The sequence below is a fragment of the Eulemur rufifrons genome, chromosome 6, assembly GCF_041146395.1.
Source record: "Eulemur rufifrons isolate Redbay chromosome 6, OSU_ERuf_1, whole genome shotgun sequence".
NCBI lineage: Eukaryota > Metazoa > Chordata > Mammalia > Primates > Lemuridae > Eulemur > Eulemur rufifrons.
The window spans coordinates 98,114,735-98,135,463 of record NC_090988.1 but is presented as its reverse complement, the minus strand read 5'-3'; the positions used below and the strand labels follow the sequence as shown (position 1 = coordinate 98,135,463).

At 55.2% G+C, this 20,729-nt stretch overlaps 1 protein-coding gene across 1 annotated transcript; it reads left to right on the top strand.

Moving 5' to 3' along the window:
- Positions 1-13,092: 13,092 nt before the first annotated feature.
- On the top strand, positions 13,093-20,715 carry OTUB1 (OTU deubiquitinase, ubiquitin aldehyde binding 1). Its single transcript, XM_069470281.1, has 7 exons — positions 13,093-13,175; positions 14,782-14,843; positions 15,085-15,183; positions 18,743-18,861; positions 19,120-19,204; positions 19,314-19,508; positions 19,657-20,715. Exons 1-7 carry the CDS (start codon positions 13,118-13,120, stop codon positions 19,852-19,854), a joined length of 816 nt encoding a protein of 271 aa, XP_069326382.1. The 5' UTR covers positions 13,093-13,117; the 3' UTR covers positions 19,855-20,715.
- The last annotated feature ends 14 nt before the right edge of the window (positions 20,716-20,729 follow it).

The following is a 20,729-nucleotide window of genomic DNA, read 5'->3' as shown; positions in this document are numbered from 1 at the left end:
TGTAAAGCTGTATTGGTGCTTTAGGACTATCTGCAGTGGGGCCTTAATTACATAAAGATGAGCATTTGCTGCAGAATGGCAGGGGAAGGGCTGCCCCTGCTGGGGCCGAGGTCTCAACCTGCCTGGTCCAGGCCTGGATGGCATGGGGCAGCACATAGCCCTTGTACTTGGGCATGTTGTGAGTGTTGCTGTCCCTCGTGACTAGCATGATGCCTGGCAGATGGGCTACACAGGGGCTTTGGACTTGGGAGTTGTGGGGGAGTGCTCCTGTGGTTGCCTTATGTCCTGAGTGTTGGATACAAGGAGTCGGGAAAGGTGGGGTATGAGGCTGGAAGGGCATAGGGGCCCAGGGATAGGGTGCTTGGTTGTAGGGTGTTAGGGCCCTCTGAGGGTCCTGGCAGTAGAAGGGGTGTCAGGAAACAATGAAAAGGAGGAGGGACCCATCCTAGGCTGGTCAGTAGTCCAGAGGTGGAGAGAGGTCCCCAGGGATTACAGCTGTGCGTCCAAGCTGGAGGCTCAGAAGGCAGAGGAATGTGGATGTGAGGTCACAGGCTGGCAGGTGAGGCTAGGGGCTGGCCCACGACGGAGGGAAAGACGGCCTTGGTGTGCGATTGCTGGCAAAGCCAACCTTCACCAAGCTGGAGCCCCTGTCCCACAGAAGTGTGGTTATGTCCTCATCACACGTGGCCACTGGCTGTGGGCTGCATTCCGGAAGGGGTTAACTACCACCTGGCTCCCGGTGGGTGTCCCCAGCCTCAGCCCCCACCATTCCTTCCCGCAACTGCCAGCTGCCAGTCCTCAGGGACGCCTGGGCCAGGACAGCTGTACCTGCCCCGCCCCCTGCACCAACAGCCCCCCTCATGTCGCTCCACCCCCGACAGCTGTGACTGAGCCTGCCCGTGGACAGCTGTGCCCCAGGAGGAGGAAACACCCCTCCAGGACCCTGCATCTCTGTCCCCGCCCCCTTTCTGCCCTGACCATGGCCTGCTTAGGTTTCCCAAACCAGCCCTTTTCTTCCTGTGAGGCTGGCCCTCCCTTTTTCTTCTGGTGGACTTTTCATTAATGCCCCCATTTTGCACATGGGGAAGCTAAAGCTCTGGTAGGGAAAGGGACATTCTCGAGGTTACCAGCAAATCAGTGTTAGACCTGCACCTCCCCCTCTTGGCACTGGGCACTTCCTGAGACTCTGCCAAGGTCTCCTGCTGCTACCCCCAGCCCAGGGAGTCGTTCTCCCACAGGCATATGGAGAGGCCCCAGCCGCCCTCAGGGAGAGCCGTGGAGACCAGCCCAGCTCCTTACTTGCCCAACACTCATTCAACAGGCCAGGAGGAGAGATCAGGCCAAGTGGGAAATTGAGGACCTGAAGCTCAGGTTCTTACTAGCGCCGGGTCAGGTGCTTTGGGAGGTGGCAAACTCCAGAAAGTGGGCAGTGGAGGACAGCTGAAGGATTTATATCTGGTGGCCCCCCAGCAAGGACCAGGATGCAGCTCCCTCCCTAGCCCTCACAAGCTCCATACTGGGACATGGGCCAGAGTAGCTGTTGGGCCAGAGCCTTTCCCAGAGAGGTGCCAGGCCTGGCCAGGCTGGAGACACTCAGTGTTTGTCCAGCCCATGTATAGCCAGTAGAGTCTGGAGACCAGCTCTGGGATGGGGCACCTAATGTGGCCTTCAAGGACTGGGGACCTGGATTGTGAAGCTAGTATCAGAGGAAGGGATCCCTAAGTCTTGGGATCTATTCTTAGTGCCCCATTCTGGAGGGAACAGTGCAGGCCCTTGGATCAGAAAGAGGACTCAGGCTGGAACCTTTAAGCCTCACCCCTTGGCAGGGAGAGACTCGGCAATCTGAGCATGGTGGGCAGTGCCAGGGTGAGGGACTGAGCTCACCATCCTTGCAGGCAGCACAGCAATTGCCCAGGGACTTAGAGGGGACCCCAGTCCAAGGCCTCTGTCTCACAGAAAGTCTGTCACCACATGGGCAAACCTCCCTCATTGGACCAATGAGCCTCCCTTCTTGCTTATTTTAATGCCATAAAAAGTGTCCAATGTGGACAAATGCAGCAGTAAAACACCAAAAATCACGTTTTCCCACCACTGTCTAGACAACACCATCCTGGAGAACATTTAGAGGGTTAAAAAAAAAAAAATAGGAGCATTTTTCACAATTTGTGTGTGTCCTTCCAGACTTTTATATGCATATCTATGTCTCCATTTTTTCTTTGTTTTAGTAAAACAAGATCATATTGCACATTATGTTTTCCCTACTGCTGCTTGTCTTTTTTTTTTTTTTTTCAGAGACAGGTTCTTACTCTGCCAGGCTGCAGTGCAGTGGCACCATTATAGCTCACTGCAGCCTGGAGCTTCTGGGCTCAAGTGATCCTCCTTCTGCCTCAGCTTCCCTGGTAATTGGGACTACAGTCTCACACTACCATGCCTGGCTCTTGTCTACTTTAAAAACGGTTTTTTAATTGGAGTGTAACAGACATACAGAATAGTACACAAATAACTACTGTCAATGGACTCATTACACAGTGAATGCTGGGTGACCAGCATCCAGATGCCCATCACGCCTCTCCCTTCTTCCCCCACCTGACTCCCACCCCATGGCTTAGACCTGCTTGCTGCTGTTCTTCATATACTAAGACCTCACAGCCTGTGCTCTTTTATGTCTGGCCTCTTCCTCTCAACATTGTGTTTGTAGAATCCATCCATTGCTGTAGCTGTAGTTTGTTCATTTTCATTGCTCCATTGTATAAATGCACCACATGGTTTCACAGCTTTCTTATTGAAGGGCTGACCCAGGTTTTTGGGGAGGGGTGAGCAGCTAGGGGGAAGGGGAAAGAGCAGAGACATTGGTATTGATCCAACAGACAGACCTAGGTGTAAGCCCTCTCTGGCACTTAGCAGACTCAGCTGTGTCACTGAACCTGCCTGCCAGCCTCTCTTTCCTCTCTGCTGGGAGTTCTGAGAGAAACCACGTCACAGGGGCCTGAAGAAAGCCCTGGAACAGAGCACACACTTCTGCTCCTTTTCTGAAAGTTTGGTTCCCCAAGTAAGCTGGGTAATGCCAGAAAAGCCTGTCCCTTCCTAAAATATTTCCAGGCCTCTTGCCTGTATTGGGGCTCAGGAAACACCACCCCAAAATGTGACAGTAGGAGACCAGAATCTACCACCTCAAAATATATTTCTCTGGCATATTTTGAGCTGGTTATTCTGAGAAACTGCAGACATGGGTAGCTCTGAAAAGCTTTCCTTTTGTAATTTACATTTATAAAGGAAATCTACATTAGTAAAAGTATCTGTATCAGGAAGAGGGCTGCTCCAGACCACTTTTATTACCCGAGACTTTTTATCTGTGTAACAAGACAACCTTTATTCATCATGCATTTCCTCCCTTCACCCTGCCATAACCCCCCAGAATCCCTAAGCCCCTATTCCTTTCTGTAGCTCAGGATGCTATATGACCCTTCTTTGAATCTCATCTTTTGTGGGACTCCTTACCCTCTGCCACAGGCTTTGATGCTATTGACCTCAGTGTCAAAACAGGAACTTCTAGAAACTCTCCCTCTCTGCAGCAGCTTGTATGGCAGTTAAAAGCATGGGTTTTGGAGCAGACGGACCTGCCCTGGAATCCCGGCTAGGCAGGCTTGTAGCTGGTGATCTTGAGCAGGTCACCTAGCTCTCCAGGCCTATTTCCTCATTTGTAAAAAATCTGAAATAATAATAGCACCTCCTTCATGACGTTATGAAGATGGAATGAGATTGTACAATTAAGGCCTGGCTCAGTGGCTGGCCCTGCACCGCCTTTCCTGGTTTACCTTCTACCTCTTGAATACTGTTCATCCTCTTGCAGTTCATAAACATTCTGAGTTTACTGATGTAAGACAGTGGTAAACCAACACCGGTTGTGCCCTCAGGTGGCCCCCAGCCTCAGGATCACAGGTGTTGCGGGCACAGAGGAGGCCCAGGCAGGGGTAGACAGTGAAGGCTTCTGAGGTAGTGCCACCCCACGTCACTTCCTAGCACATCAAGGTTTTATTGTCACCATGGCACTTACGATAGTTTCTCATTAAGTGCCTGTTTATAGTCTGTCTCTTCCCTCAGGAATGTCAGTTCTGTGACAAGAGAGACTTTGTCTGCCTTGTTTGTACTGGTGTCTAGAACAGTTCCTGACACACAGTGGGGACTAATAAATATTTGTTGAATAAAGTAGGATGTATCATTAAGTGGAGGCCAGGAAGCAGGAGTTGGCATGGTGAAAAAGGAAGGCTATGGAGGAGTTGAAAAAGTGTTCTACTTAGAACCTAAAATGCAAAGAGGCAATAGGCTTGGGGGTAGGGACCAGACACAAGGACCAGGGTGTGGAATATGGAGAAGTGAGTGACATCCAGGAACAGGGATTTCGTCTAGAAAGCAATGGGGCTAATCGTGCAGGGGTTTCAAAAAAGAAAGAAAGAAAGCAATGGGGAGCCACTGATAGTGTATGACTTAGTCATCAGATTTACGTTTAACAAAAGAAGGGAGGGAGGTAGAGACGGAGATGAAGGAATGAGGGAGGGAGAGAGGGAAGTTGGCTACGACGGCAAGGAGACTGAAATTGAAAAGGGTAAATAGTAAGCGAGAGGAGTCTGGGGGCAGAAAGAATGGACGCCTGGCGGAGAGCAGGGAACTAACTGAATAGAGAGAGATTTTAGAGTATGAATGGAGGGAGGAGTCAAGAACGCAGTTTAGGCGTCTCTTTTACGTGACTGGGTGCCCGTAGATGTCACTCACTAAGGCCGCCCTGGAAGCGGGACACAGCCGGCAGGAACGCCCCCTCGTGCTCCGCCCATCGCGGAAGGACGGCGTCGATTGGCTGCTTCGAGGAACGCGCCGAAAGCTGCGCAGGGCGGGCGGGAGGCGGATCCTTGCATCATTTCCGGGGGGCTTCCGGGGCGTCGTTTCCCGGCTTCCCCGGCTCCGGAACTTCCCGCCGGCGCAGCCATTTTGGCTTCCTGACCTTGCGCTCCTGCTGGACGCTGTCTGTGGTCTGCTTGGCGCAGTTATGTCCGTCCTGACGCCGCTGCTGCTGCGGGGCCTGACAGGCTCGGCCCGGCGGCTCCCGGTGCTGCGCGCCCAGGTCCACTCGAAGCCACCGCGGGAGAAGCTTGGGACCATGGTGAGGAGCGGGCCGGGAAGAGCACAGGCGGTGCCGGAGGCCGGACCCTGGCGGCCCGCGGCGCAGTGGGGAGCAGCAGTGCTGGTTTGGGCGTGTCTGGAGGGCACAGTGCCCGGGCAACAGTCGGTGCTGAGTCAGCGTTAGGTCTTTCCGCAGAGCCCCAGAATCTCGGGTAGACCCTGTCAGTCCCAGTCCTGTCGCTTACTCGCTGTGCAGCCTTCCTTAGCTCTCTCTAAGCCCGGTTATTCATCGGTTCGTTGGGGGGGGGGGGTGCTTGACGACTATCAGCAACGATAATGGTTGTCACCGCTATTTTTTATTAATTACTATTAGGAAGGGGGGCAAGAGGACCTTAGCAGGTCCCTGGATTTCTCGGCAGTGTGGGGACGTTTAGCTATTTAAGACAGCCTTCACCAGCTTTTATACATCTGCCTCTGTAGCGGCAGTCGGCCGTGAATGCAAGTCTTCGGAATCCAGGTTGGTGGGCCTTGAGTTAGGAGCAAAGCCAGGAGAGCCTGAAACTGAGGAAATAGTAGTGACAATTGTGACTCTAGGGCGTTCGCCGAGTGCCTTCTGTGTGCCAGGCACTGAGCTAAGACTGTTGTGCCGCACATGCAGGCCTCCCAGTGTCCCTAAGAAGAAAGGACAATTATCTCCATTTCGAGGTTGAGGGTACTGAAACTTAGGAGCAACGTGTTGACTTGTCAAAGTCTCACCTTAAGTGATAAAGGAATTTGAACTCAATACAGACTCCAAGCTGTTCTATGATCTTAACTGCTATCAGGAAGGTGGTAGTGGCTGTAAGAGTCTATATCCCTCAAAGGTTGAATAACAGTCCTGGAGAGGAGGTGGGAAGGGAGAGAGTTTTAAGGCAAGGAAGGAAAAGTATAGTTTTAGAGTTATTGGCCTATGCAGATTTCCTGGGTCTCAACAGACCAGCTTTAAAACAGGTTTAAATACTCGTTCCTGGCCGGGCGCGGTGGCTCACGCCTGTAATCCTAGCACTCTGGGAGGCCGAGGCGGGTGGATCGCTCAAGGCCAGGAGTTCGAGACCAGCCTGAGCAAGAGCGAGACCCCGTCTCTACTAAAAATAGAAAAAAATTATATGGACAACTAAAAATATATGTATAGAAAAATTAGCCGGGCATAGTGGTGCATGCCTGTAGTCCCAGCTACTCGGGAGGCTGAGGCAGGAGGATCGCTTGAGCCCAGGAGTTTGAGGTTGCTGTGAGCTAGGCTGACGCCACGGCACTCACTCTAGCCTGGGCAACAAAGTGAGACTCTGTCTCAAAAAAAAAAAAAAAAAAAAAATACTCGTTCCTGTCCCTTGACTTAATCACCTGGTGGACTTCTCCCTGGGTCCTAACCCAGGCTGTGCCTCCTTCCCCTCACAGAGCCCCCTCCTCATAACTGACTCTGCCTTAAGGGTAAAGGGCCTTGGCTCTGCTACTTCCCCTCCCCGTGGCTTGGTTTCCTTAAACGTGGAGATGTTGCACCTCCCACCTGCCTCTGAGTCTTGGCTCCCTGAGGGGGGCTTTCAGCTGCCCGGGAACTGCTAGGACATTGGAGAGCCTAGGGGAATCCTTACTCCGGGAGTTCCTTCTTTCTTGTGCTCTGTGTAGGATGTCGCCATTGGGCTCACCTCCTGCTTCGTGTGTTTCCTCCTGCCGTCGGGCTGGGTCCTGTCACACTTGGAGACCTACAAGAAGCGGGAGTGAAGGGGGCTGTCCTCTCCCTCACTGTGACTGACCAACCCCACCGGCCCATCCTGATCATGTCTCCTGCATTCCTGGCCGGCTTCCCCTGGATCATGTTGTTCAATTCCACTTACCTCTTCTGCAATAATGACCTCTTGATATCTCCGTGTGACGTCCTGGGACCACAGATATTGGCCCTGCTCAGTGGGGTCCCCTTGTAACAATAAAGTCTATTTAAACCTTACTTCAGAAGTGGTGCCTTCACTCTTGCCTGGCTCCGGCCTCCACACTTGAGCTGAGCTGGTGCTGGGCGGGGTGTGGAGAGGAGTGCCTGGCTGGCCGCCCTGTGGTGGGTTGTGTGTGCTTTTCTGCATTTAAATGGTGGCTGGCTTCTTGGGAAAACAAATCCTGTTGTCACCGAGTAGGCTTTCTTGCTCATCCCCCACCCCAGCTCCCTTGTTTGGGCCAAGTTCAATGGCTGTGTGTCTGGTGTGTTTGTCCTGTTGGGGCCAGCCTTCCCTGTTCCTCCTCCTCCTCCTCCATGGGCTCCAGCCATTTCTTAGCTGCAGGTACCCTTCCTAGTTGAGGGTGGGACACTTTGTAGTATCTTGCTTTTTTTTTTTTTTTTTTTTTTTTTGAGAGACAGGGTCTCTGTCACCCTGGCTATTGTGATCATAGCTTGTTGCAGCCTCAAACTCCTGAGCTCAAGTGATCCTCCTGCATAGCTGAGACTACAGGCCTGCGCCTCTCCTGGCCTTAAAACATCCTCCCACCTCGGGCCTCCCAAAGTGCTGGGATTACAGGTGTGAGCCACCACACCTGACCTTTCTTGCTTTTTTTAATGTCAACTCCAGGGTCCCTTTCCTTGCTATGCTCTCTCTATACGTGCTTGCAGACTGACAGGTCCTCCTTATTCTCTCTGCTTCCCTTTTCCCTCCTCTTGACATGGGGAATCTGCCACTACTCTCCCTGCACGGGCCCTTCCTCGGCGATTCCGGTGGTGTCTCTGCAGGGATGGTGCTTGTGAAGCACTGCATGCCAAGCTGGAATCCTGACTGCCGATGTCCGGAAGGAACACTCAGCTCTGCAGGGCCCCATCCCTGGAGGAAGACATGGCTTTGCCTCTCCTCTGCATCTTCTTTGCTGGGGTGACTTGGTTGGTTTCTGAATAGATGCAGGTTCAGTGTCCCCTGTGGCGTGAGACTGCCAGGATGCCTGGGGCCAGAGCGGTGGGCCAAGGTGTGAGGTGAGAGCTGCCGGGGGTGGTTGGCCTTAGGCCCTGGGTGTCGGAACCCATGTCTTCTCAGATCCTTTTCTGCTGGCTCTTTTTTTCTGGTTTCTGTTGACAGAGCTGACTGTAGATCCTGCTCTCCTGCCTTCGTCTAGTCTTTCCTGGCCCTTTAGTGTGGTGTCCAGTGATGCCCAGGCACCCAGCGCCTGGACACCCTAGCAAGTTCAGCTCCCGCCATGGCTGCTTCCCTGAGGAGCAAGTAGGAAGTGGTTTTCTGTCTCCTAGATGGCTCATTTCCTTCCACACAAACTGGCCGTTGTGTCTGAGGCTAAAAGGACGGAGCCTTTTTGGAGGGCTGGGGAGAAGCTGCCTTAGCCTGTTGCCCAGAGTGGGGTCTAGGATGCTGTGAGGTGAGCACAGGTTGGAATATCAGCTGGGGAAGGGGAGAGCCCATGTTGGATGTGAAGGGCTGGCCTGAGCCAAGCTAGGTTGCTGAGCTAGGGGAATCCACCTGCCACCTACAGGTACCTAAGAAACTCTTTGTCTGGGTGGAGGGGCCTCCTGGCCATCTCCTCCCACACAACAGGGTCACCCCTTGTTCCATGCCTCACTCTGGGACACTTTCCTGTTCACATTGGCCCTGGGGGTAGTGGTGGCTGACTGCCTACTGCCCTTCCTCCCAGGCCTGTGTCCTGGCCTTCCCTGGCGGAGGGTGCACAGCCTGGGCAGAGTGGAGTGGGTACCTGGGCCACTCGGACCAAGCTGCCACTTCCTGATCAGAAGGCCCCGAGCTGCTTGGCCTTTGGTTGGCTATGGTCTGCTTTCCTTGGGCTGAGGGCACAGATGAGGCATTGGCCTCATAGCCATGGGGTTGCCACATAGCGAGGACAAGTCATCAGACAAGGAAAGTTGTCTTAAGTTTCTATGGCAACCCCACTGCCTTGCCAAGCATTTGATTGGGCACCTCCCATTTTTGAGCCCCTGGAGCTCAAAGGGGTGGGTAATGGTCTCCCGCCCCAGAGAGTCTGCTCCAGCCCAGAGTTCTGTGTCTTGGGCCACTGCTCCCCCCAGTGGGAAGCCAGTGGCTACAGTCAAGTCCTTTAGGGCCCTGGTCTGAGAAAGCCCTTAGCAAGCCCAACAGCTCCTCCAGCCCCTTTTCTCCCACAGCCTGCCAGGTCCTGCAGCATATGTGGGGGTCGTAGGGGGTAGATGTACTTGGGGGTGGGCAGGAGAGTTTAGAGTTTGAGTGACATGTGTTTGAACCCCAAATTCCTTGGTCCTCAGTATGGCCACTAGGCCTGAAATCTGATCACCTTTCACTGGCCTTCCCTCACCCCAACAAAGTCAGGGGCACTGGAGCAATTCCCCATGGAGAAAACAAGGCTCTTTGGACTCTGAATGCATTTCCTGTGCCCATGTCTATGGGGTCTGTGCCTGGCAGGCATGCCAGGAGGGGAAGGCTGCACTCACGGCAGATGCTATGTCAGGAACAGTGGACTGGGGGTTGGGACACTTGGGCTTGAGGCCTGGCTCAGCCATTTACTGTATGACCTTGGGCAAGTCATCTAGTCTCGCTGAGCCTCAGTTTTCAGGGTGTGAAATGAAGATGATGTGGCAGGCAGAATAATGGCCCCCCAAAGATGTCTGTGCCCTACTCCCTGGAATGTGTATGATATCTTACATGGTAAAGCGGACTTTGCAGATACAATTAAGGTTAAGGACTTTGAAATGGGAAATCATCCTGGATTATCTGAGTGGGCCCAGTGTAATCACCCGTCCCAACCTGAGAAACACTTGGCTTGCCGCTGCGGGCTTTGAGGATGTAGGACGTGGGCCATGAGCCAAGGAATGCAGTGGCATCTAGGAACTGGGGACAGCGCTCAGTTAACAGCCAGCAAGAAGGAACTGCAATCCTGCAGCTGCAAGGAACTGAATCCTGTCAACCTAGCTGAGGAGGAAGCAGATTCTCCCTCAGACCCTTCGGAAAGGAATGCAGCCTGCTGAAGCCTTGATTTTAGTCTGGTGACACCCAGACTTCTGACCTCCTGAACTGTAAGATAATAAATTTGTGTTGTTTTAAGCCACTGGGTTTGTGATTTGTCACGGCAGTGGTAAGGGAAGCAATGCTTCTTCCTGGTGCTGAGAGGCTCTCCTGGGAGGGGCTGGCACCAGCTGGTCGGACCCTCCGCAGACACAAAGTGGACCGAAAATAAGGCATTTACAGGACGGTGAGTACCCTAGCCAGGAGTGTAGGTGGTGTGACTTTGTTGCGGGGAGGCGGAGAACTCTCCCTTTTTTGCCTCTGCCTTTCCTCCTCCTCTGCTTGCTTTCTGCCTTAGGTGGCCTGACCCCGTAGGTGATTCAACCCAGCTGACAGCCCTGAAGTCCGGATCTTGCTCAGCGTCATGAGACCAGCCTCTGCAGCTGTCAAAGCCTCCCCAGACCATGATTTCAGGGCTGCTGCCTGTGGACCATCATGGGTGCAGTGCAGTGGCAGCGCCGGAGGTTCATTCTGTGGCCGGGGATGCCCCCACTGCCATCTGGGCAGCTGACTCCCAAGCCTGCCCCAGGAATGGTCACCTAGTTCCCATCTTTGGCCCACCATTTGAGGCTTTCAGCTGCCCATGCCTTCCTGTGAGGATTTTGGCTGTCCCAGGGCCTATGCCATGTCCCTGTTGCCTTGGTCCACCCAGCCTGGCCCCCTTCCCTGAGAGGCAGAAGAGGTTGGGTGGGCCTGGAAGCCACCTGGTCCCTTAGGGTCTCTGGGCTGTTATGTAAATTCTTCCTCTGTGGCTGAGGTTTCATAGTCCCTGGGTCCCAGTGTGGGGTCTCCTCCTCTTCCTCCACCTGCCAGAATCCATGGACATGCTCCAGTCCGGCAGGGCAGCGTGTGAGGAGGCATCTATGCCATGTTGGTAGTATGGCTGCTGCCTGTCACCTATGTGACTGTCCCAACATGCAGCAGCCTGAACCCAAGCACCTGTGCTGCCTCTTTCATTACAGGCCCTCAGCAGCCAGGGACTCCTGGCAAGCTGCAGGTTTTAGATGCTTCAGGCTAGAGAATCAAAATCCTAAAACAATAAAAGTAACAGGACAGATGGAATGGGGATAAGAGAACAGTTATTAACAACCAAATTGTCACTGAAAAGAACTGGGCAAAAGTTGGCCATCCTGGGGCTAAACTAAGAGCAAAGCTTCCTTCTGGCCATTCCCATTCCGTCTGACAAGAAGCTCCATGTCCTTCTGGTTGTGACAAAGCTGGGCAGTAGGTAGGAGAGAGCCCCTTGTACATTGAGGGTGCAGGTCTGTTCTTCAAGCCCCAGACAACTTGGTGTTGGCAGTCTGGTGCAATCCAGCAATGAACCACAATCGGGATTCCTTTTTCACTCTCCAGAGCAACTTTTTGTCATCAACCATCTTTGCTCTTTGTTTGCTAAGGCCAGTTCTCTTCTGTTGATTGCAGACCTGATTGGCAGTTAGGGCTTTCATGGTTAAAACTGGGAAAAGGAATGAACAGTTTGATAGGCATAGGGTCCACATAGGGTGGGCCTTTTGTTTTCTTGAGTTTGGAAGTCACCCCAAAGGTCCAATGACTCAATAAATAGTAGTTTGTAATGTTGCTGGGACACAGATGTGGCATTCGTAGGCTTGCTATGAGAAGGCCAAGGTGGGCTGTGTGTGGGGAGCCCAGGCACCAGTGACACCTGCTCTAGGACTGGTGCTAACTAATGAAGACATTCAGTCATATTCCACTGCTGTTCTTTCACGAACCAAGGAATCTGATTGGGACTGAGGCATAGCCTCCTTGAGTGCAAAAGAACTACTGTCATAAAAAGGGCCCTTGATAGTGAGAAGTTGGGAACCAGGGCTCCAGACTATAACTTCTCTTAAATGGCAGCATCTTCAGCATATAGCCTTGCCATTTTTTATTATATTTATTTTTATTTTTCCCCATCTTATAAAGAAACTTGCCATTTTTTTTAAAACTTTTTACTTTTAGGTAATTCACTGACAATTTAAAGAAAAGAAAGAGCTTGCGTATTTTTTTTTTTCCTTTTTTTTGAGACAGGGTCTTGCTCTGTCTTTGGGGATAGAGTGCAGTGGCATCATCATAGCTCACTGCAACCTCATGCTCCTGGCCTCAAGTGATCCTCCCGCCTTGGCCTCCCAAAGTGCTGGGATTACAGGTGTCAGCCACCACGGACGGCCTCCGTGTCTCCTTTACTCAGTTTCCCCCACTGGTAATATCTTGCAAACCTATAGCAAAGCACACACCAGGATACTGATACCGACACAGTCAAGATGTGGAACATTTCCATTTCCACAAAGATCCTTCCCTTTCCTTTTTACGGCCACACCCACTTCCCTCCAGCCCCCCTCAACCCCTGGCAACCACTGATGTTTTCCTTTTCTATTAAGACCTAGCTTTTATAAAGACTCTGCTTTGTCACAGCCAGAAGGACACGGAGCCCAAAGTTAGGTTCCAAGGCTTTGGCCTTGACACTGAAGGCCGTGTTCTCTGCTGGAAGCAGGTCACCAGAGCTGGAAAGCCAGGCTCAGTGGGGAGGGGCGGTGCTGTCGGGGTCTGCGGGGGCATTGCCACGTTGGCATGACGTCCCGTCTCCTCCACGAGAAGCTGTTCAGCACTGCAGCTACAGTCGCCTGCGCTACGTGCTGGAGCCCGCAGCAGGAATGTTGCCTTAGGTCATTTTAATTTCGTCTTCCTGCTTATTTCAATAACGCAATCCGCGTTTCAAACTCCAGTGACGAGAAAACGGAATGGGCTCCACGAGGCTTTTCAATCACCACCGGGAACTCTGGGAGGCTGGGAAGACGGAGCCAAGCCAGAGTGCGGGGCAGAGGTGCGGGGAGAGGCCTGCGGCCGCCGTAGGCCTACAAGCCCACTAGTTGACAACGCCCGAGGGGATCCCGTTGCCGGGGTGTTGCCGAGGAGGGGCCACGAGGAGTGGCTCACTTCCGGGAGGAGGGCAACTGGTAACCCGGAAGCGGTTGGCAGTGCGGCGCTGTTTAAAGATGGCGGCGGAGGAACCCCAGCAGCAGAAGCAGGAGCCGCTAGGCAGCGACTCCGAAGGTACAGACGGAGGGAATTGCGCCCGGCCTGGCTAGCGGGCGATGCTGGGCCAGCTGTTCCCAAGGAGGTCGGGGAGGCAGGGTGGCCGGGGCGAAACGCGTGGACGGCCCCTTCCCCCACCTCCGGTGCCTCCCCTCCCCCTCACAATGGAAGGAGCTGCCGCCGCCTCGACCCCCGGCCCGGCGGGAGGGCGGAGGTCCACCTTGGCCTACGGCCCTTCTCCCTCGCGCGCGCCTGGGGCGGGGCCTGGGCCGCCCCGCCCTCCGCCCAGCCCGTCAGCACCCGGCTGCCGGGGACCCGAGCCCTCCCGGCCGGGTCTTTGCAGTCAGGCGGAGGCCTAAACCGGGGCCGAACCGTCTGCCTTGTCCAGAGCATCCCGTACCCGGACCGCGTCGAGTTACACCAGGTTGCATAGCACAAAGGACAGCACAGGCTGTTCGGGATGTCCCGGCAGCCCTGGGTTGTAAGGGGCTGCCGGTGTCTGCCCCTGACGGCTGCGGCCTTCTTTTCTGATAGAGCCCCCTCTTCTGGCTTTGCAGCCCCTTTCCGCCCGCCTGGGCATTGTTTTCTTAGTCCTCTGAGACGGGTCTTTCAAAAATGGTCCCACCCTCTCCTTTCCCATCTCTGAGTTGGGCCCTGGGGACAGAGTAGGTCACCTGAGTGGGAGGGACAGCCCTGTTCAGAGCAGTGTAGGGGATGGCTCAACACCCAGCTGAGATTCCAGGATGGCCAAGCCCAAAAGGGTTGACCTTAAAAGTCATTCCACACACAGACCCCATTCTCACTGCACACTTGAAGGAATGAGAACTGGGAAACCCAGGTCCCAAGAAGGGACTTGTTCAGGATCATGTAAGAAAGAACAGGACTAGAATTCAGGTCTCCTGGCTCCTCACCAATGGCCGCTCTTAGTGGGGTCCACAGAATGGACCTGCCAGGCTCACTGATGATTCTAGAGCATTTAATGGTATACCTCTAAGGAAAGTGGTGGTATTAACGCCATTTCACAGTTGAGAAAAGGTCTCCTCAGTGAGGTAGAGATAGGTATTGTGGTGAAGAGTTCAGAGTGGAATTAGACAAACCTGGATCTGGCCACAGGTCTTTCTAGTTGTGACCTTGGGCAGATGACTTCACCTCTGCACTTGTTTTGTTATTTGTAAAATGGGCACCCCTAACAATACCTAGGACAGCAGGAGGATGAAGGGGGTGATCAAGTAAAGTGCAGGCTCCCAGGAAGCTCCCCTCAAGCCCAGAATTCTGCTGCCTCATCTTACTTTCCCCAGGAGACCTGCCTGGCCCTAGAGCATTCCCAGGCTGCTGGGAAGTGAGGTTGGAAAGCAGAAAGGAAGGGAGTGTCAGAGCTGGAAGAGTGAGTGCATTTGGGGGTGATTGCCTGTACCCCTCATTTTAAGGATGGGGAAATAAAAGCTAAGAAGGGGAAGGAACTTCGCTACAATTACACAGTTGGAAGGGAGCAGGATGTAAGAAAAGTGCTTCCAGATTTCAAGCCTGCCCTCCTGCTCCTGGGCTGCTCTTGTCCTGGTCCAGCTGCCTGCAGTGGAGATGGCCGAGATGCACTGTAATGCTTGGCTTTTTTTCCTTTTCTCAGGTGTCAACTGTCTGGCTTACGATGAAGCTATCATGGCTCAGCAGGACCGAATTCAGCAAGAGGTGAGAGGCTGGAGAGGGTAGGGGAGGCAGTTGGAGATTCCCAGGCTGGGCCTGAGGCCTATACTCTATCTCTACTTTGGAAGGCCACTTCTCCCCAGGCTGTCCTAGGTATTGGATGCCTTTATGGAGGTCACTGTGCCACTGAGTGATCAGGCCAGCACCCATTTTGTAGGTGTTCTGGCGTTAGGTGTGGGTTGCTCCATCTCCCTGCCAGAGCATGATGGGTTCCTGCCTCCTGCAGATTGCTGTGCAAAACCCACTGGTGTCGGAGCGGCTGGAGCTCTCTGTCCTGTACAAGGAGTATGCTGAGGATGATAACATCTACCAACAGAAGATCAAGGTGGGAGCCTGGCCTGAGGGGCCAGAAAGAATCTAGGGGATAGGGGCAGGAGGGTGCCTGCTTCAGACCTGCTTCTTGCTGGGCCTGTCCTCTGAGAGGATAGGGTGTTGGGGGACACCTTGTTGCTGGTTGAAGTGTGGAGGCTCTGGACTCGGACCTCAGTTCAGATGTAGACTCTGCCACTGAGTAGCCGTATCCTTGGAAGGTCCCTCAGTGTCTCTGAGCCATGAGTGTCTTTATCTGTGAAACAGGGATAATGAAAGCATCTGCCCATGGGGCAGTTGCGGGACTGAGGGAGGTGATACTTGTGCGAGGCCAGGTGTAGGCTGGGCAGGAGCTGATGACTTCAGTGCTCACGTGGGCTGACCAGGCTGGTGCTGGGCGGGGCCGGAGGGTTGCTGCAAGGGCGTGTCCCACAGCCTGCCTCCTGCATCTCTGTGGAGAGGCAGGCAGCGTGGGATAAGGGCCCTGACCTCTGTGCAGGGCCCTGCTTCACCACTCGCTTTCTAAGACTATGAGCTAGGGACTTTGAAACATGACAATAGGTGCAGATAAACATTATCCGGTGCACAGTGTGGGGGTTTAGTAAATGTTACTTTTCCCACCCTTCTCTCCAAAGTACAGAGATGCTTAGAACCTTACACCTGGAGGAGGGGCCTCTGAGTAGCCAGGCAGGTAACCCAGGCGATTGAAGGGGGCCAGGTGGTGAATGAGGCGGACAGCACAGCTCAGGGCCAGCCAGACAGTGGTAGGGAGTGAAGGCCCCTGGGGCAAACGGGAGCGTCCATACCTGTCACTCCATTGTTGCCAGATCTGTTTTTCCAAGAGAAGCCAGAAGTAACCAGATCTCCTGACCTATAACAGTTGGCAGCTAATGCAAATTTAAGATGTGTCGGCCAAACAACACACCTGCAGGCCAGATCCAGCTGTGTGTGATCTGTGATCCACTCAAACCCCTTGCCCGGATGTTTGTGATCTCAAGAGGCCTGTGGAGAGATGAAGGCACTGGCTTTGCAGTCTGACAGACCTGGGTTCAAGTTCCGGCTTCACTTCCAGCTGTGTGATCTTCGGCAATGCCCTGAACTTCTTGGAGCCACCTTTGTTTTCTCATCTCTGGGTAGAGATGTCTTTCACCTCACAGGGCAGGTGCTGGGCCTAGTAAGCAGTAGGTTCTGCTCTCCCCATGTGGTGGGTTGGTGGAGTGGGGCCCTCATTTCAAGGCCTACCTGTCATGTTAGACCACCCGGGGAAAACTGAAAGAGTGGGGCCTCAGGTTCTTCTTGAATCATTCAGCCAGTGGATGTGCGAAGGTCTAGAGCATGTGTCTGCAGGGATCTGCCCTTGTGCCCCGCACCCCCATTCCGTGTGCTGTGTCCAAGCCCACCTTTTCTCCCTGGGCAGGGACAGGGCTGTGACAGCAGAGCCCAGGCAGACCTGGGTGCAGACTTTGCTCTTCTGTCAGCTGGGCTCCTTAGCATAGTGCCTGGCACCGAGTGGTGCTCGGAGCGGCTGTTCTAGTAGCAGCAAGGTTCGGGCTCCTCGTAGTCGTGGTGTGCTATTGGCTTAACGTGTATTGAGCACGTACTGTGGTCTAGGTGTTGTTTTCGGTACTGGAGATGGAGTGATGGCTAAAACCACTAACCTCCAGCCCCCGTGAAGCTGTCAGGTCAGGGTACATAGACAGACACAGGGGGCGCCAGGATGTGTGGTGTGTCAGAGGCGGTAGGTGCTGTGGAGAAAAATAAGGAAAAGGAGATCGGGAGCAGGCGGGCTTGCCATTGTAAACTGGGTGGTTGGCAGAGCCGACTGAGAAGGTGGCACCTGAGTCTCATGGACTGGAAGAGGCAAGGGAGTAGGGAGACGTGCCAGGAGGTGTTTGTAGTAAAACCTGCGAGGGCCGGAGTGACTGGGAGCTGGTGGTGGAGGGGTGGGGCGGGAAGCGTCCATACTGGGTGTGTGGCAGGTAGAGCTGAAAGGACCTGCAGTTGGCCGGGACGTGGTGAGGGCCAGAAGTCGGCAGCGGCCGGAAGGCCCTGGGCGTGAAGGGCAGAAGGGCCGGTGCTGTGGGTGACTGAGGTGGAAAGGGAGCCTGGGCGAGGAGCAGGGCTGGCAGGTCAGCAGTGCCGGGCCGAGGTGCCCATGGGACCGCTCAGAGGTGTGGGGCAGGTGGGACGTGAGGGATGAAATCAGTTGTGGGCTGGCATTTCCATCTGGGGCTGTTTAAATCCTCAAGACTGGTGTTGGCGAGAGAGCAAGTGCAGTTTAAAAGTGGAGGCTGTCGCGGGCCTGAGCACGGCACATGGCAGGCACTGTGCATGGTTGTGGGCCATGACTGTCCTCTGGCAGGTGACACACAGGATCGTGAGAAAGGGGACTGTATGGTTTGGGGGCAGCCTCGGAGGTAGGGTGAAGACAAGAGGTGGGGGTGCCAGCCCAGGAGGAGGTACCCAGGTGGGGGCGTGGCCAGTGGTGAACGTGCTGCTGAGGGCTTTGCCCCTGCGAGTGAGAAGGGCATTGGTGACCTTGGCCAGAGCACAGGCCTCCCGTGGGAGAGGAGAAGTAGAGACAGCGAGGGCAGACAACTCTGAGGAGTTTTGCTGTAAAGGAGAGCAAAGAAACGGGGGGAGGTGTAGCTGGAAAGCAGTGTGGGGTCAGTGACTTGTTAGTTTTAGAGCGAGAACCCGCTGTGCGTGTGTGTGGCAGTGGGTCCAAAGCAGGAGGGAGAGAATGGATGATGCGGGAAGAGGGGGTGTTTACTGGACCCGTGTCCTTGAGCCTGAGGGAAGGGACAGGCTGGACCAGTGCAGAGTGGAGGGGCAGCTTGGGTGGCAGCTGGGACAGATCCTCTGAGGATCTGGAGACAAGGCCGAGGGTGGATGTGCTGGTGGGAGTTGAGGAAGTCTCAGTGGAAGAGGACACAAGGTCACTGGCGGGGGGAGGGTGGGAGCCCAGGCCAGGGGAAGGAGGCATGCTTGTGTGGGAGGTGCAGTAGGCTGAAGACACTCCATTTTGTGTTGGGGGAAACCAGAAAAGATTGCGTGGAGATATACCTGTGAGTGGGCAGGGCGGGGTGTAGGAGAGGAGGGAGAGCTGCAGGCAAAGGCCTGGAACGGGAGAACTCTCCTTGGTTGGGGCGGGGCTGGGCTGTGCAGTGGGGGCCCCAGACGCCTGGCCGGGGCACCCGCAGCCCTGCCCTGACTTGCTCGCCTGCCTTGAAGTTCTCTTGGGTTGAAAGACTGGAAAAGCTGCCTCGGTCAAGGACGGATTCACTCACCTGTTTGATAAACAAACAGCCCTGTAGGCCCAGCAGCACTCTGGGGCCCCCTGCAGACAGTTTGTACTAAGTGCACAGCTTCCTGAGGCTTTCCGCGCACTTCAGGCAGTGGGTCACTGAGTGACTCGTCACCGTCATCGCATTCAGCAGCCTGGAGTTAGGAGCCAGGGGTGGCAGGAGCTTGGAGCTCAGCTGCTACCTGCTGTGGGGTGACCTGTGTGGGGGGCACTTGCCAGCCCTGGCCGGGCCGATGCTGACGGGCGGGCCGGCGCTGCCCCTCTGCAGGACCTCCACAAAAAGTACTCCTACATCCGGAAGACCAGGCCCGACGGCAACTGCTTCTATCGAGCTTTTGGCTTCTCCCACTTGGAGGCGCTGCTGGATGACAGCAAGGAGTTACAGCGGTGAGGAGGGCAGGCTGGCGGGCACCTCGGGACATGGGCGAGGGCGCCCTCCTCTCTGGGAGGAGAGGAGGCACAGTTCCACCTCGGGCCAGACAGGCTGGGCTCCTGCCTGGGGCTTCCGTCTGAGCTGAGGAGGGAGCTGGCCTTGTCTGAGGTGGGCAGTGGTGGCTGCGTCCTTGCCCCTGGGCTGGTCTCTCTGGGCCCCTGCTCCGCTGCCCAGGAGCCCATGCTGGGCCTCTCCTGCCCTGTCCCCCACAGGTTCAAGGCTGTGTCTGCCAAGAGCAAAGAGGACCTGGTGTCCCAGGGCTTCACTGAGTTCACAATTGAGGATTTCCATAACACGGTGAGCCCTAACGCCCCTGTCGGCTCAGCCAGGGTGGAGGGTGGTTCGCCTGGCTGTGGTGGGGTTGACCCTTCTCTCTCATCTTGCCCCTGTCCCTCCTCGGGCGCAGTTCATGGACCTGATCGAGCAGGTGGAGAAGCAGACCTCAGTAGCCGACCTGCTGGCCTCCTTCAACGACCAGAGCACCTCAGACTACCTTGTGGTCTACCTGCGGCTGCTCACCTCAGGCTACCTGCAGCGGGAGAGCAAGTTCTTCGAGCACTTCATCGAGGGTGGACGGACTGTCAAGGAGTTCTGCCAGCAGGTGCCACCCCTCCCCGCGTCTCTGCCTTGGGCTCTCCCTTTTTTCCTCTTGCCTCAGGGTGGTGAGCTCTGGGGCCGGGGGCGCAGCGGGGCTCAGTGCGGCCTGGGAGGGGCACTGAGGCCCAGCCTGACCTGCGCCTGTGCCGCAGGAGGTGGAGCCCATGTGCAAGGAGAGCGACCACATCCACATCATCGCGCTGGCCCAGGCCCTAAGCGTGTCCATCCAGGTGGAGTACATGGACCGCGGTGAGGGCGGCACCACCAACCCGCACGTCTTCCCCGAGGGCTCCGAGCCCAAGGTCTACCTTCTCTACCGGCCTGGACACTACGACATCCTCTACAAGTAGGGCCGGCCCGGCCTGCCGCTGCCCTGCCTGCCCTCCCCTCTGCCAGGCGCTAGACATGTACAGAGGTTTTTTGTGGTTGTAAATGGTTATATTTCACCCCCTTCCTCCTGTCACACGACCTCCCGTGTTTTATTAAAGGGGATGCTGGTGGTGAGCCGCGTGTGTGCGTGTCCCTGCTCTGCTGCTACCTGCCCGCCTGGCTGCTCTGTGTCTGGCTGTTCCCCTACCCCCAGGTGGGTCCCCCCGCCTTTCACCTGTCCGTCCCCAAGCTTCCCCACCAGGAGTTTTGAGGGGTCCAGGCCTTTTGGGGACCCCTCCTGGTTCCTTGGAGTTGTGCTTTCTTTCCTTAAGGCTTCCCCCTTCCCTCTTTAGCTGGCCCAGGGGATTCCATGGGATCATAGAAGTTGCTTGGGGACTTGCCCAGGGTCCCAGGGCTACCACCCTTCCAGCTGTTCCCCTATAGGCCCTGCCTCCTGTGCTGTCCTGGCCAGGACCCCAGACCCCAGCTTCTTGCCCTCCACCCAGGGGTCTGCATGGAGTCCATGTGATGCTAGGGCCTGGCTCAGGGCAGGTAGAGGAGCTGGGGCACCCACCATGCACCCCCAGGTGGTGCCAACCTGGTGGGGTAGGCTCTAAACCTGTGGTCGTCCTCGGGCCTATCCAGGCAGGGCTTGCAGGTCCCCAGTCTCGCCCACCCCTAGCCCCCTGCCTGTGCCTGCTTTGCACCCCCTTTGCTTGGGCTATGGTGTCCCTGCACTGCCTGCCTTTCTGCCTTCACGTCTTTTCTTCCCCCCAGCACATGCAGGGTCTCAGCCCCCAGGCTGTGAGCTCCTTGGGGTAGCCCTCAATAAACAGAAGTGCTGCTGCTGCCTCTG

Excerpts from the sequence above, each read along its gene's own strand:
- OTUB1 (XM_069470281.1), top strand. The coding sequence starts at position 13,118 with ATGGCGGCGGAGGAACCCCAGCAGCAGAAGCAGGAGCCGCTAGGCAGC. Across the intron at positions 15,184-18,742 it reads TCTACCAACAGAAGATCAAG|GACCTCCACAAAAAGTACTC; the intron begins GTGGGAGCCTGG and ends GCCCCTCTGCAG. Across the intron at positions 19,205-19,313 it reads TTGAGGATTTCCATAACACG|TTCATGGACCTGATCGAGCA; the intron begins GTGAGCCCTAAC and ends CCTCGGGCGCAG.